This window comes from Pieris rapae, chromosome 7, assembly GCF_905147795.1.
Source record: "Pieris rapae chromosome 7, ilPieRapa1.1, whole genome shotgun sequence".
Lineage (NCBI taxonomy): Eukaryota > Metazoa > Arthropoda > Insecta > Lepidoptera > Pieridae > Pieris > Pieris rapae.
The window spans coordinates 3,504,931-3,522,771 of NC_059515.1; the positions used below are offsets into that span (position 1 = coordinate 3,504,931).

At 33.1% G+C, this 17,841-nt stretch overlaps 1 protein-coding gene across 2 annotated transcripts; it reads left to right on the forward strand.

The window, feature by feature from the left end:
- The first annotated feature begins 5,100 nt into the window (after positions 1-5,100).
- Positions 5,101-17,452, forward strand: LOC110992746 (retinal homeobox protein Rx2-like). Of its 2 annotated transcripts, none has more exons than XM_045628896.1 (6): positions 5,101-5,363; positions 9,110-9,267; positions 9,573-9,713; positions 13,932-14,019; positions 15,908-16,019; positions 16,249-17,452. In XM_045628896.1, exons 1-6 carry the CDS (start codon positions 5,294-5,296, stop codon positions 16,421-16,423), a joined length of 744 nt encoding a protein of 247 aa, XP_045484852.1. In that variant the 5' UTR covers positions 5,101-5,293; the 3' UTR covers positions 16,424-17,452. The 2 variants fall into 2 exon arrangements, with proteins under 2 accessions (XP_045484852.1, XP_022114375.2); XM_022258683.2 differs by having other exon boundaries at positions 9,576-9,713.
- Positions 17,453-17,841: the final 389 nt, after the last annotated feature.

The following is a 17,841-nucleotide window of genomic DNA, read 5'->3' on the forward strand; positions in this document are numbered from 1 at the left end:
AAGTGTTTAGTGGGTAGAGCGAGGTTAACAATGCTTAAAGAAATGCTTCGAATCTGAATTACACAATTTAGTTCTTAGAACTCATTTGAACTGTAATTTTAAATATGTAGTTTCTTCGTGATTTTGGATTTCTGTGATATTATTTAATCCGTAATCCGCAGAAATCTTTAAATTAGAATGCAAATTATTTAAAATGAATAGATACTATTAGTTCCTGTTGAATTATGTTTTACTATTAAAATTTATATTAATAATTAACTACACGAAAAAGGACTTGACCATTACAAATTTTTCATTGTTTATATTATATTACAATTTACAAAGAATGGATCGGTAGCCGTCGATTTACAATTCAATTCATAGTAAAATAATAAGTTCTGAGTACAGAACTCATTATAATGTACCTTAAAGGCACACAATATTGACAGCCGTAAGGATTTGGAGAAATTCTAATAGTTTGGGAATAAAGAGTGGTTAGACTGATGCTGATTGATACCTTATCTCACAATAGTTCTTAAACACGAACTAAACACACAGTATAAAATTCGAGATGGACGTAACTATTGACAAATATAATTAACAAAAAGTATATATAAAAATGTTTCTAACGTAACCCGAGTAGATCAATGACCAATCAAAAAATGTGAAGATCTGACGAGTAACAATATTTGGGATCAGCCTCGTCAAATATTATAAAATTAAAATTATCTATTTCGAACAATTAGTAAATAATTAAAACAATACTGTGTCTATAACATGAGTATAATAAGTTATGACTGTTATGGATACAGTAAACTCTCGGTAGTGTGAAATATGATTGATGGGTTTTGGAGTGTGGATGTGAGGGCCGCGAGATGATTAGGTAGTTCCTTGTCGCGGGAATTCGAGCAAGAAACACGATAATTGTTCGGGGGTGAGTTTTCAGGGCTGTCAATGAGAAGAAATCGCATGTTTTAAAATTCTAATGAATTGAATATTTCTTTACCGAATATGTTACCTTATCCACCAGTGTCGAAAAACTTCTAGACGTAAACTAGGAATGGGCCACTAAAAATATATATACTTTACAAAATAGTTTCTTTGAATAAATATCAAATAATTTAATTAAAAAAAAGTTTTTGCCGTGCATCAACAATATGTGGAACCAGCTGCCAACTGAAGAAAGAAAAGCGCGTACCAATTCTTAAAACACCGGCAACGCACTCGCGAGGCCTCTGGTATTGAGTGTCCATCAGCGGTGGCATCACTTATCATCACGTGAGCCTCCTGACCAATTGCCACCTGTATTATTAAAATAGCATTATGTCTATGGTGTATTAGTTGGCAATGCTATTTACTGTTTTGACATTTTCTATAGTAAAACTAAACATGACCAAAAAACCAAACATACAATCTTCCTTTTTATACTTTTGGTTAAATGAATAAAAAAATACAAAAAGCATAACCCTATGTGTGATGCAGTTCAAAGTAGTGCAATTACCTCAGCGACTCCAACCGGACTCACGGTATTCTTATATCTCATTCCCGCCCTGTTTAATAGCTTTGTAACCGTTTTACTCGGAAGAATATTAAATTTCATCTATATTATTTACGTAGTGATTTTATGTCGGGAGGTAATATAAAAAAAAATCAGTGGCGCTACAACCTCTTTAGGTCTTGGCCTCAGATTTCTTAATCTGTTTCATGATCATTTTTAAATCTAATAGGCAAGTAGGTGATCAACCTCCAGTGCCTTACACACGTCGTCGACTTTGGGTCTGAGAAATGTCTGTATGTATTTAACGTTCGAGCAAATTTTAAATGCGCACATAGAAAGAAAGTCCATTGGTGCACAGCCGGGGATCGAACCTACGACCTCAGGTATGAGAGTCGCACGCTGAAGCCACTAGGCCAACACTGCTCGAGGGAGGTATTATACAGTTGTTAATAATCAAACGGGATCATATATATAAATAACCTACTAAGTCAATTGATGGTCGATACAGATCTTGGTCCCTACATGCATTCCTGTATTGTAAGAGACAGAACTTGCCCAAGTTATAAGAAAACCAAAATAGTTACTAATAATAAAATAACAACATATAATAACCTACCAAATCAGCTTTGTAAAGGTGCGGTAATGTCTCAAGGACATATCGTTTTTATTGGTTGCATAAAATAAAGTTCGCGGTCTTTTTCCTTTGTATAACTAAGTAAGAATAAAAAAAGATTTGAGGACACTTAATGATATATTTGATGCGTGCTCGGAGCGGAGACGTTAAATGAGTCGGAATGAAACTCCTCTTCACTCAAAGAGACTCACTCCGCGCTCATTTCCGCAGATTAGCTGAGGGTAGTGGGGGGGACGCCTGGAGGGGGGGGGGAAGAGAGAACACAACAGATCGCTAATGGGCCGGCTATTATTTTATTTTCCGGCTTTGAGAAAATTGCCTTAATTCGCGGCAAAGAGACAGCGGGCGGAACCTCTTTGTCGCTTATTGTCATACCGTCTACACAGGCTACTAGCGAGGAACACACATTTGTGGGTCAAAAAGGAACTACGTATATTAACAATTTGATGTTAACATGCATATACATAATCATATGATTATATTAATAATTTAAGTGGTACGTGTTCGAAGATGAGAAAACAAGTAATTTTTATCAAAATACATATATAATAATTAAAATCATACTTGGAAAAAAACTGTATTTAAATTATTACTGTTAAAAAAGACTTTTGTTTTCAACACAGCTTACTCTACTCGTTATGTACATACATACAAAAAACACAAACTTTTATTTTGCCTATAAAACATATGAATATATAAAAATACTAGCGGATCCGACAGACGTTGTCCTGTCTATACGTCTTTAATTTGAAAATTTCAAACTTTTTTTAATAAGCTAAAACATTCTGGACCATTTTGATGTAAATTATTATTCAAATGTTATGACAATATCTAACGATCCAGCACATGGTCTACAATAACACAATGATAACAAAACTTTTTTTTAATTTGATCGCAGCGTTAACTGTCGGGACAGACTAAAATTAAAATTCGAATATTATTTAAAATTTGACAGTGCGATGGTAGCGCCGTCTGTCGGATCCAATGTAAAACATTCCAAAATCAACAACTACTAATTAATTTAAAAAAACATTGTCCAGCGGACAAAATTGTGAATCTAAACCATTCTCGAATCTCCACGAACACACACAAAAAATTTCATCAAAATTGGTCCAGTCGTTTAGGAGGAGTTCAGTCACATACACACACACACAAGAAATATATATATTAAGATACCACTAAAATATATGTATAATTTTACAAAAACTTCATTTATCTGAAATAAATATAATTTATTATTAAATACTAAAGACGATAGGTACACTTGATATTTCTGACTCATAACTAGAAATCACTCGTAATTTATCAACGGTATTCATATGTTTCCGTTATAAGTAAAGTATTAAAATTAAGACATACTTAAGAGCATTACGCAGATTCCAAATCTCCGAAGTAAAGAGCTTACAAGTGTGTAGTGAATGTGTCTTAGTAATTAGAACTAATCAGCTCTTTATAATCCGGTCTAAACTGATTCGCGGATCCCTTATCTCTTTTAAATCTCAATTTCAATTACTTTTTCTGATGACTAACATCAGAGATTATCTTAAACAACTTAAAGTATTTTTCTTGGCCATACCGTATCGTTTAATGTACTCCATTACTGTACTTAGTATTTCTAAATTTTCAATTATAATTTTTATTAAAGGAAATGATTTTCTGTGCTTGCTTTGGTCATGGTTTGGATGTATAAAGCATAATTGTTTCTTGAAGATTTTTCGACCGTGTTGCCAAATGTCAATCGTGTTTCAATCTGATGAGGTATTACAAAAAATATATAAACAGAATCAAGTCTAGTAGTTGAAATATTTATCAATGTATTTAGTACACAAAAAACTGAAAAGAGGAAGACAAATAAAGAGACAAGAGCTAACAATAGATAAGAATGGAAGCAGCTGAAATATGCCTACATATCCCGTATAACGCTGTCCACCGAAACTGGCATATCTGATATACCTACCTATTAGATTATGTTGTATGTGTATTACGTTAACCTAACTTCTTACTAAAACAAATGTTCATATGCCAGGGTGCTACGGTTGGAATCATTAAAGGCTTAGTAGGTAAATTAATATTTGGCATAATAAGGTTGGTCGACGAAAATATAGGATAAAAACGGGAAAAAACGGAACTGAAATAGAACATATAGTTGGATAGAAAGTAGAAGGATCCAGCGAAAGTGGTAAAAATTTTACTTATTCTTTATTCTTGATTATCATAAGAATAAAATATCAGTCTGAGATAAATAGATATCCTTTCCTTTCTGGAAAATTTTTTTGTTGAACAGGTTATTTACTTGGTTATTGTTTTAATATTACATATATACATGCCGCATATGGCAAACACATTTATACGTCTACTTCATCGATTATTTATTTTTTATCCTTTAATTTTTTTATAGGCTTCACTTTAAAGAATTACATTAAGCGAACTCTGCGCCTACCTATATACACCCTAAATAAATATAATATTATACTATTATAAGATACATTTCGAATAGGACAGTCTTTCGCTAGGTGTTATAAGAGGAGCTTTACTGGCTAAATTTATTTAAATGACCAATAAAAAAAAATAAAAAATGCGCACCAAATAAGTATATTTTTTGTTGAATGAATAATAATTATGTCTAGAAGATTACGAAAATTAAATTTTTTTAGCAGACAAAAAATAGATATACCTACATTTTAATTAAATTTTCAATTAATATTAATTAAGGTAAGCGGTGACTAATTAAACCGTATTTTAGTTCTGCATTAAACAATCCACTGCTGAGTTAAGTGAGACTGCATCTTACTAACAGCCACTGCAACCTTTGCGTTAATCGACACCCACAGGGCTTAGCCAATCAAAACGACGAAAGGCGGGGCCTGCGACAGGGATGGATATACACTAGTCGTAATTGGTGCGAAAGGGATGCAAAATGATCCCATAAGGCGGGACCCTTAGCGCATTTACGGACCTCTGTCAAAGTTTGATAATAGTTTGACGGGAACACACGTCATGATAAATCAGCAACAGCGGCTTACGATACTCGTTGCTGGTATAACTTTAACATTAGAAAGGAATTAATATATACAGGAAAAAAATAAAAAACATTAGACTACTTTGTGTTAAAATGTACAAAATATAAATAAAGTGTAGTGAAGTGACTGAGACTAAAAAGTGAAGTGTAGTTAGTGTGCGGGATGTCGAGCGCGCGGCGCGGTGTGGCCTACACCATTGACAGTATCCTCGGCCATCGAGTCCCTAACAACGGTAATGGTAAATACTTCTAAAGAACTAGATCATTCTCGTTTTAAAATTAAATATAAATATATATAAAAAATAATATAAAATTATATCTGTGCTTTATGTTTCTGTTTATATGTGTATTCCGTTTTGGCTTTTGTGTGTAATGTAATTGTTTGGATATAAAATAAAAAATGTTATATATTTTCTTTGCACTAATTTAAATGCTATAAATATTTACTATAATTAGGAACGAGCAGGAAATAAATTAATCACCACTAATATAGGCTAGAACCTATTCAGCGTATATTATGTCTAAACATTAAAAATAAACTTACTTTAGACCTTTAAGTTTAAACTACAGCTTAAAGTTTAAAATCAATTTGTATGGCTATTTTGATTGTAAATACAATAAATAAATGTATCGTTTATATTATAATATTTTTTTAACTTAAAAATACAATACATATCTAATATCAATTGTTTAGAGGAAGTAAGACGGTATATCCGGTTACTATTACTTAAAATATATTTAAGTTGATGTAAGATGTTTTACAATAAATTTAAAACGTTAAAAAACTAACAAAAAAGTATAAATTTTCCATCATAGTCTTCCAGAGATGCAAAATCTCTACTTAGAGAAATTAAATTTCTAAGAAAACATGTTACCCCACAAAAAAATCATTTGTCTAAAACAATAATTGTATTGATGTATTTAATCTTTTTGATAAATAAGGAGTTGAATAACTTTTGCCACTTAGTAAATAGATATTTAAAATAGTTTAAACATAGTTTTTGGCATGGTAGTATCATTAAAAGGTTTTCTGGAAGCAAATTTGTAGCAAGAAGGTCGCGCGTTGCGTTTTATACCGTACTGCATTGAAGTGTTAAATAATAAATAAAGTTAAGTCGAGCAAAAATAACTTTTGCAGTAGATATAAAAAGGAAATTGAATTATATGTAAAGTAAAAAAAATCTATTAAGTATTTTTTTTAATAGAACAGGGGGCAAACGGGCAGGATTTATGTATACTTATTAACCTAATAATGCTCAGTATCGGTAGGTATTTCCTTCTTACTCTAATTATCCGACGTTGTTGCTTTCTATATTGACATCACATAGTACGTTTATAGAAACTAATTGTATTAATTAGACTAGTGAAATAATACAATATTAGGTGTCGATTCCTATTAAGGAATAATTTTCCCATAACATTTGGTCGCGCTCTTATGATTTTGATTATACATAATTATTAAATATAAAGTTTTTTCTCCAACCTCATGTGGTTACAATGCTTCGAATCATAACTATAGCTTAATAACTTGCATTTTTTGATATTTCTTTTAAAGCGCACTCGACCCCCCGCGGGCTCATTATATGGGATTTCTAAATATCTATACAGAGTATTCATCTTTAGTACTGCGAGATAAGACTCAAAATCGATTGACTCGCAGACAAAAGATTATTGAAATATGTAATAGTGCACGGTAGGACGGCTGCCGATGGGCCAAATAATGGCCAGTATTAGTAATATTGTGTTGACACATTGTGTAAACTAAATATTGTGCTCGCTTTACGCTCCCGTGCATCACTGAAGGTTTATGATGTTATTATGAGCTACTTGAAATGTTATTATTTCGTAGCGTCGTAGCATTTGGGTTTAAACCTAGCGTAGCACCGCAGTGTACTATTTATCGTAGCAACACTGTTAAACAGTTCAAACGACCCAGAAATATAATTCGAATCGATAGAGACTAGAATTAGGATTCTTGGCAAATAAATTGACGATATTATTATTATTTTTAGTTCTTTATTGCTTGCGAAAACCTAAATATTAGCTATATGTATTTGCTAAGTAACCTCCATGACTTTAGAATCATATCATAACTTAGATTTTGGCAATCATAAAAGTTGCTCTTAGAACTCGTTGTATAAAACCTAAACCTAAAATGCTTAAATAATTAACAAAAAACAATTCATATACATTGTAAATCGTAAAAAAAATTACCTCATTTCCTGTATATTAAAGCAAGATAAATTCAATCGTACTGGCTATAATGTAATCCCTGTCCGTCCAATATAAATCAATTGCAGCAATTAATGAGTGGAGAGCCGGTCCCGTCAACCGCGTGACATCGATCTTTTAATCCCTGCACTCGCTGCATACATAGCCACCCTTTTATTTCCATACCAAATGAATATGACCTCTCTGCTGATTGGTATATATACCAATATCACTTAAAAGGAATACGCAATATCAACTCGTACTAGCATCAAATACAAACAAAATACTCTTTTTATAAAGCACTTAGCGTCACTCGACATTAGTCGCGCTATTTATTTATAATAGTGTTTTTGTAGTTTTGTAATTGTTGCAAGGAATTAGTATTATACAAAGAGATTACAACTGATTACAAGGGACGAGAGGGGAATATGCTAACATTATTATGTTACAATTAAACTTTTGATCGTGTGACCTTCTTGCTTGATACAGTTTGAATGACATTATAATGCAAATGTTGAGTAAATATTATCAAAGATTATTTCGTCGTTTAGTGAATTTTTTATAGCGTTAAAAAAGTTTTACATTCAATACAATTGTAGATGGGTAGTTCTCGTTCTGTATATCATTAATTGTAAACGTTTTTAAACAATCTATATTAATAGCTTTTGTGTTTCTTCATGTATTAAGAAAAAAAAACATTAATTTATAAACGAGTTCTTTATCACAGTTTTATGATCAATTAAATCTATAATTATTATAAAGACAAAATGTATATTCTCACACTCGTGAATTGAAGTTAATAGACATTAAATAAATCGCATTAAAAACACAAATTAGTTAAGCTCCTTTGTTTATTGGTTAATAGGCCAACGAAAGCTGTTAATTCGGTATTAGACTATTAAGAAGTTAAAAATGCTTCATAGTATAAAAGATAACCATCAGATTTAATCTCGTAGAATCGATGTAAAAAGGCAGCATTTCAAGTGAATGCAATATAATACATCTAAGAAGATTTGCCAGTCTTAACATAGTATTGTAAACTTTATTACGAATGCTATACATGCGAGAGTCGCTTGGAGAACACTAACGAGCGACACATCGAGTGGCACTTTGACAGGATCACATTCGCATATCAATACATAATAATCTTTATGCAATACGTATTTTTACTTTATTTCAATATAATATTTTCGAGTCACGGTTATAAGCCATGACTTACATCATGTTACTTTCTATACGCAACCTTGTTTTTCGTTAACATTAACTTTAAAGCCGTGGTTAAAAGCTGAGTTAAACTAAATCGAATTTATATTTTAATATTTTATTATAACCCAAGAACATATTATAGAATACTAAGACTTAATTAACATCATCTTAGTTAAAGTATGTTAAACAAATAAATCAGCATAATATTACTTATCCGCCATAATTATAGTATAGACTAGATTGTAATTCATATAGTCACTTTCTTTTGTGGAATACAAATATATACATAGTAGAAAAAACCCTATTTAAGAAGGGATTTCCAGTAACACCTGTTCAGTAGCAGTTTAACTTTGTTGTATTTATCAATAATTATTATTTATTAATAATTTGTTTAAATGTATATAAAATATATAATGTAAAATGTATCTCAATAAAGGCTATTATTATTATTGGTAAAATAATTTTGACAGAATATTACTTAAGTAATATTATTTTCATTTTCACTATTAATATCAGTTTAGTAAGAGTACTTTTTGTATAGATGATACGGTGACGGTTATAGATGGCGTGGATATGAAAAGCGAGAGCGTGCACTCAGACTCCGAGCATGAACACGAGCATGATCATGACCACGAGCAGGGTCAGGAGCGCGAACCGGACATTGACCCGAGCGCAGAACACACTGACCATTTGGACATGGATGCCAATAGACCACGCAAGGTAAATTGCTTCATAGAATATCCGTTGTTCCATAAACTATGCGCATAGTTATTTCTTAGTTTTGAATAACAATAATGGTCGATTTAAAGCCTATTTCTACAGTTGTCATTGAGGCTATGTGAAAAAGTACTTTGTGTGTCTATTTATCTAGCTACAGAAAAGTTAAAAGTACCTTAACGTTCAACCTTTTCGCAGACGTACTTCTATACATTCGAGATATCTTTAAAAATCAATTTTATCTCTGAATTTTCTAGTCTTTATTTGAAGTGAAAAAGTGTCAGATTTTAACAGTAGGAACGTTGAAGCAGGTACGTCGCAGCCGGACCACGTTCACAACCTACCAGCTGCATGAGCTGGAACGCGCCTTTGACAAGACGCAGTACCCAGATGTCTTCACGCGCGAGGAACTTGCACTACGGTTGGATCTCAGCGAGGCGCGAGTACAGGTCAGTTAATAGATATATAATCATATTTTAGCGAGGACATACCACCTTCACCTTTGATACTGATTCTGTAATGACGGATACATTCGTTAAATAAGTTTTATATAAACACTAGCTGCCCCCGCGAACTACGTTTCTCTAATTTAATTTATACTTTAGTCTCAATAACACGTGGTAATCATGATATTGAGTTGTAGTTTATATGATACGTTTGTCGGTTTACGATAGCAGTGACGTCAATTTACTTAATGTAACAGTTGTAAAGTTTCGACATCTGTTAGAATCTTTTGTAGTTAACAGATAATTGTGACTGTCAATTTATTATAGACAAATAATTTGCAATAAAATAAAATTTCGACTATAATCTAAGATCTAAGCTATCCTATCTCTTAAGTAGGACCAGAATGCTCACAGTGTGCCAATTTAATTTAGAATCGGTTAATTAGTTTAGGAGTCCGTCGCAGACAAATATCGTTACAGGAGATTTAAATATATTAAGATTAATAGGACTCGCGTAAACAATAGACAGTGTTTCTATACAAAATATCAATCGGCATTGAAATCTCTGTTGTATTCAGTTCACAACTCTATGACTCGTTTATTGGTCCGTTATTAATATGTTATAATTAAATATCTTAACCAGTGTAAAATATTTAATTCAATATAAACGAGGCCCAATTTAGCAACAAAGCGTTATAATTGCGCGGTTTGATATACATTAGTGGCAATTAGAGACGTTTAGCGAAGACTCCACACTAATTGCATAATGTAGGCTGCTCGCGACGAATAAAAGGCTTAAATGGTTGTTACAAATGCCTTCAGGATATAAATTACATTAATTACTATTTACTGGGGTCCATTAGTAGCTGTAATATTCAGCAGTATGTAATTCAGCCCATAATAACTTCAAGGCGAGGGCAAAGACCATTGTATATCGATCCTCTAATAACACATCAAACAATTTTTGACGCTGATCAGTGGAATAATAATAATTCCTTTTATAAATTAGCTATGATTGGCCAGAGATTGTCGTACATTTAGTTTAGATAATTGTTGCTCTGATAGTGTCAAAATGTCTGATTTGAATGTCATCAGGAATTAGGCGAGTTGCGGGCACAATTAAAATTAGCTGCATTGTAGCCGCACCCGGCGGGCTGCACTCGCGACAATGTGCTCTAGATTGCGGCTTTGTGGCCCCCATCAGTCGCCACAAACCTATAATGCCCACCGAACTTCCTACTGATTTCCTATTACTAAACCTAAGTTTGTCTTTTTTGTCACCCAGCCTATTTTTGATATATTTGAAACTAACTATAACTGAACAATCATAATAGCCTTCTCCATCTACACGACACTGGTGAAGTACCTTGTGCCCAGATAGCACAAATGAAAGCCATATAAAAAAAAAACTTAAATAGAATATTCTAAATCCTTGCGTGCACTTCTAATTCTGTTAAGTTGTTTAATAAACGGAAATTGTTACAATCTCTTATATACGTGTAGAGAAACTTCAACATCAAGCGATTTCAACTCGATAGCCGTTAATTCGTGAATAATGAATCAACTGGTTACATACAAATCCTGAAATTTGCCCTATCACAAAGCAATATGAAGGTCCAGGAACTGCAGCCAGTAGCAGCGCGTCGGTTTGGCTCACAATGGCCGCTAATTCCGTTCATTACCCTCTTGCCTCGACAGCGAGCTAATGTTTAGCCGCCTAACTCCCCCGCCCCCGCGCCGGCGCACACAATCTTATAATTATGCACAATTTCATAAATGACTTAATAATAAGAGGTAGTTTATTTTCAACGCGTAAATAGTTAAATAGAAATAAGCGATTAAATACTTCCATGTTGCGAATTACGTCATTATGAGCCACCGTGGGCGACTTCTCAGTCGAGGAATGTAACTAGCAACTTAAGCTTTTCATTTTTTAAATACCCATTTATGTCGCTTAAATGGTAAACCTAAAATTTTTAACAATTCAAATAACTTAATTTTACATTTTAGAGTTGTAAATCTGAGAAACAATGCGGAGAAGATAATTTATCTAAATAGTGTTTTTTTCATGCTAAATATGTAAGGCCAGAAAATATCGCTGTAACTCTGCCTCGTTAATTACTGATGTTAAGGTGTTATATAAGTGAGAGCTGTGTGGCGTCTCGTTATATCGTTATGTGTATTCATGGAGATGTAATCAGTCTCCTGTTTCCGCTAATCCTACACACTCTGCCTACTCACTGTCTCTGATGAATCCCATTCATATTTCAACGACTCTTTACACGTTTTGATCTTTTGTTTGAATTTTTTATCTTCATTGTTCATGTTAAGTTGGGGTAAGTAATTACAAATTCCTATTTTGCTAATACGCAAAAACAGATATAATGCTCTTTTTATAAGTGAAATACAGTAGACAATTGTAGGACTTTAACATTTTTTCTTCTTGACATACGTTTTTAAATAAATCTGAAAATTTGTAGGCTAGTGTTACCACATAATAAAAAAAACAAATTATTCCAATATATTATACATTTTTTACTTCGTATTTACCCTCTATGGTTCTTTTTTTACGTGTAGATTAGAATTTTCCGTGTAATACTTCTTGATATTAGATTATTTGCATGTATTTTAAAATGTGACATGTTCGTAGCCGTCAATGAGGAACAATAGTTTAATTAAGCTTGGTCTGAGCGTGGAGTACTCACCGCGCCGGTGCAATTTGGTAATTACCTGCCACCATCTCCCACTGGGGTGGGAAGAGGGTAATCTCCGCCAGCACTATACAAAAATGCTTCAATCATTAAGATGCGGTTATCAGAACTTATAAGTGTATAATTAAAACATTTTATTTATTGAAATTAACAGCGATATTTCATTTCATTATGATTTGACTACTTAATATGTTATTAAAAATACATTAAATTTAGAGGAGAAAATACTAGTGGTGTAGTTACAAGCCATTTAGTGGGAGGACAGACAATAAACCTGCTCTCGGAGTGCAAGTGTAGAGCCACTAACGAGGAATTCATGACTCATGAAACTTGGCAAGAACGTAATTACAGTTTCGGTAATCTGCGTTCATTTCACATTTTACATTTATGAGGTTTTAAATATTGTATTCGCGGAATACTCCCGACGGGGTCGGGCCCTCTAAATCACACTCGAAGCTGCAAATTGCTTTTAATCCACTCCATAGATGGCGCTCACCGACAAACGAGCTACGAGCCCCTTGTAGAACGACCGGTTTATTTGATATTCGACTTTAATTTCTGTAGATAAGATTGATAGTGGTTTGAGGTGTAGACTTAAAGTGGGAATTAGTGTGCAATTGAGATGTATTAAAGAGTTTGAAGTGATTGGCGACACTCCGCGGCCCTCAGCCACTTGGCTCTGTGGTGGTGTAGTGGTTCCTACATAGCTCATACTTCGCCCACACATTTACTTCAATTATTTAATTGCTCACGATACAACAGGCAAAGCAAGAGTCACTTATTGTTTTCATTCGTTTAATTCCATTAGGCTTTTACACACATCACACATTTACAAAATCTATGTTAAAAATAGCGATTTTACCCTAATTTGAATATTTAAAAATATTTTATTTACTTTTTAAAAACCTGAAATAATTGTATAATGAAATTAATAAATGATGGTCTCAATTAAGATCAAATCACATCTCCAGTAGAGTGTGAGGGATGACAATAGGCGGTGAGGTGCGGTGCGGCGGCCTCGTCAAATTATCAAATTATACCATTTTTGCCTTCGCCAGTTACAATGTCTTTTTATTAGCGATACGAGTCGACTAGCTCAATTTGTTTCTATCCTAAGTGATCCTACGATGCAAGAGCGACCTTATCTCTTTGGGATAAAGTTTAAAATGCATACTATGCAATGAGTACAGAGAGCCACGTATGCGTAATTGCTTTTCATTACGGTCCCATTGTAGTGGAGAGCGACAAATTGGCGACAATTATGCGATAAAAAAATTAAAAGTGGACTCGAGTTGAGGTATTAGCGCCCTAGCTGTATTCAGGATTGCGTCGTGTCGACTACTACATTGTATTGGTATTTTACCTACAAAGCAAAATTGTGTCCATCCATTCTAAGCCATTCCCGATGAAATAAAATATATAGTCCATATCTTTTTAATTTTGTAGATTCTGTCAGTTAAAAAAGTAATATCTGTATGCAAGGATCGATTTAAGATAATTGTTTTTTCAGGTGTGGTTCCAAAACCGTCGCGCAAAATGGCGCAAGCGAGAAAAGGCTTTAGGGCGCGAACATGCTCCTTTCCTGCATCATGATCATGGTAAGCACTGATAATATTTTTTCTATATTGACTTATTGCCATTTATATTATAATAAAAAAACTTGGAGGGGGGAAAAGGAGTGTTGACCTATTGGCTTCATTGTGCAACTCTCATCCCTGAAGTCGTAGGTTTGATTCCCAGCCAACCAATGCGCTGTGCACCAATGGACTTTCTGTCTATGTACGTATCAAACACTCGCTCGTACGGTGAAGGAAAACATTGGTGGTGAAGCCGTGATGCCTCAAATCCAAAAAGGTGTGTCAGACAGAAATGTGACCTACGTGTCTATGATATTTCATATTTTTATTAAAATGACGAAAGATGCTTATGCAATCTGAAGCTGAAACCTATTTTCTATTTGGTTTTTACTAACCCGCTGTTAATGAACGCAATCAAATGTCATGTAAGCAAATATCATTCGATATGACGGGAAAACGTGTTATTTTCAAAAGTTGCACAAAAACGTATAATTTAAATAAATAATACTTTTATTGTAAGCTAAAAATCATTCGTAAATAGTCTAAATAGTCATTTAAGGGCATTACCTGTATTAGTAATTATCGTCATTATTTGTCTATTTTCTTTATATATCTGTTTCCAATCAGTATCGTTAACAAGCAGCAACAACGCACAGGTGGACTAAACTATTATTATAAAACCATTAATTGGAATTATTGAGGGAGATGTGTCGATATAGCCGCTATTAACGACAAATGAAGCTTGTAAAGTGTCACCCAGTGACACCTCCCATCTATCATGGGACATCGTGCAATTATAGGTTTTAATATTTTACAAATCACATTCGTATTGCGTGACACTATATATTGCATTCGCCTATGAATTTAACATTTTATCAAAATTAACTTAACTGTTTTTTTATGTTGTTTAGATGATTTATGGTTTTAAGAATAATTAAACTGTAATTAATTTAGAAACTTTGTAAATCTTTATCACTAAGCTGTAGCAAATAGGCGGATCAATATTTTACGGAGCTTCAAATCAAATCAAAATTTTTATTTATTCATATAGGTAACATAATGTACATGTTATGAACGTCAAAAAATCTAGGGCGTTGAACGGAAATAGAAGAACTGGCAATAAACTCTCCGCCACCAGTTTTTTCTTTTTCACAATGTTTGTAAGGTTGCTATTCATGAACAAAGCTGCAACCATTACACCATGTTCCATATCTCATATTCATCTCTTCTCATTCTTCATTCTATGTATATATAAATTATGTCTAATTAAGTAATTATACAATCGTTTGCGTATAATTACAACAAAATGCGTAATCCATATAAAAATGAAACAAAAATATAATATTGTTTAAATAATTCGCTAAAAATTTGACAATTACACAAAGTATACTATAAGTGCTATACATGTATTATGAACTGTAAAGAAATCACAAATAGGTGATCCATATTAGCATAAATCAATAACTGATATGAGGGACAGTTCCAGGCAGGTGTCATGTTGTTGCCTGAACAATGCTGCATTGTTATTGTTATCAAAACTACGCAACTGCTATTAAGTTATTTATTTTAAATATTTTGTATTCTTATTTTTATATTTATTCCATTAAATATAGCCATTACTTAACGCAAAGAACGATGCCCAAATGTTAAAAATGTATTGGATTTTTGCAGACAGAAGTCGTGTTATATATCTCGACTTTGCATCTTGTCCTTGAAACTGGTCTAATCAGGGTGTAGGTTTCAGTCCCTGCAATATTATTTTTATTTTTTTATTTATAGCCTTAAGAATTATTGATCTGTTGATCAGCTGCCTCGACTCCAATTTGGCCAGTTCAGTCTCAGAAAATTTTAACAAATAAAATTAATTTTATTATATTTATATATTAAATAAAATTATATTTTTCTACAGGAGAATGGGGCGGCGCCAGCGCACCAGGTGGTGAATGGTGGTCGCTTGGACTCAGCGCATTGCCTCCTGCACCTTTGTGGCCCGAACCAGCATTAGCTGCATTACTCCATAGGTCAGTATTAGATAAAAAGATATATCATGGCAGGAACAGATTTTTGACAAATTACCATTAATAAGTATATTTATTTATTTTATTTATGAACACTTCGTTACATTACAATAAAAAAATTAAACATAATTAAATGAAAAGGAGGGCAACTGGCGGCCTTATCGCTCGCTTAACTCGAGGCAACCACTGGTATTTACATGTACCATGTTAAAAAATATATTTTTACCCCAAGGTACGTCCTTCGTCTGCCGCCACCCGCCACTCACTCTCCAGTGCCACGTTCTCCGTCTCCGCTTCGATCTCCACCCCGCTCGCCGCTCCGCTCAGTTGGTACAGCCAGCGCACTATCCGTTCCGCCAGATGCGTTGCGGCTTTTACATGAACGGTATAATCGCGTCCACACATAACACCCGCACTCTGGCGCTTCTGAGACCGCCTCTAGGTAGACAACATGAAGACACGATAATACATAATCATCATAAAACATTTTAATAAATAATTGTGTCTAAAGATAAGTAACTGGTCACAATTTACAGTTCTATTACATATGTCTAAAATAGATTTATAATTTTTCATACAATTTGGAAATTTACGGCAAAGTTTTATATCTCATGTTACGTGTGCCTTAATAAATTCTTCAACTTTTCATTTGAGATCTCAATTCGTGATTGTGTATATTGTGATGACCATTAGTTATTAATTAAGATTGCTAATAGGTAAGTTACATAACTATGTTATAAATTTAAAGTTTAAGATGTATAAATTGAAGTTGTAAATATTGTAAATTTTATTATAGTATGTTTTTAAGTATGATTCATAAAATTTCAGATGTACGACCACAAAATTTTAAACACTTCATTCTAACTTGATTATGAAAAATTAAACTTATTTTATACTGACACAAAACTAAAACAGGCGTTTTTGAATGTTCGAATCGTCCGTATTAAATAATTTAAATAATAGATTGTATTGTAAATATATTACAGAATGAATTGTTTGACAAAATAATTTCGTACTTAATCTGCTTAGGTTACACAAAACTAGCGTTCAAATTCATATTTCAAGAACTGCTTAAGAATTTAAAACACATTTTCGATGTCCGAAATTAGATACGAGATACCCTAGTCATGAACGCATGGCTACTAGCCACAGATAAGACGTGTAAACGAAAAAGTCTTACAATGAAAATATAGTACGGCTGTCATTATACATATTTGTTTTACTGCTAATTTAGTGTTTATCTGAAAGCTATAATATGTTCTTTAATTTACGTAAAGAAGATAATTTCTTTTAATTGAGAATAATTGTAAAATATCTCTTGTGTTTGTAGATGTCTCTAATATTGTCATAATAGTTGTAAGAATAATTAATTTATTAAAGTAGACACGTAGCGGGTTTGCAATAACTGTAGCACTTTCAATATATTAGTTGCAAAATAGCAGGCTTTTCATTGTTACCTTTTATCATCTCCTTTCCTCATAGTGTAACTTTTACAGCTGTATTCAGAGGTTGTGAGTTGGAACCATAATTGTGTCTATGCCAATTGAGAAGGAACAGTAAATGTCGATGGGAAATCATCATGGTTTGAGCCCTTGCCTTCTAAACAATATGGGTGTGCCATAAGTAATCTGTCACTAGGGACTGTAGCTCAATAGTACATTAACTATTGTTTAAGACTCCCAGCCTTCATAAGAAGAAAACCATTGTTTAAGCTGACTTATTACCTGTTGAAGCTTTAGGGAATCATTTTATCGAAATTCATACTTACACTGTCGCTCCTATCGGTATATTGTTAATGTTGTGGTGTCCCATGTAAATTTAAATT

Excerpts from the sequence above, each read along its gene's own strand:
- LOC110992746 (XM_045628896.1), top strand. The coding sequence starts at position 5,294 with ATGTCGAGCGCGCGGCGCGGTGTGGCCTACACCATTGACAGTATCCTC. Across the intron at positions 9,714-13,931 it reads TCAGCGAGGCGCGAGTACAG|GTGTGGTTCCAAAACCGTCG; the intron begins GTCAGTTAATAG and ends TTGTTTTTTCAG. Across the intron at positions 16,020-16,248 it reads TTAGCTGCATTACTCCATAG|GTACGTCCTTCGTCTGCCGC; the intron begins GTCAGTATTAGA and ends TTTTACCCCAAG.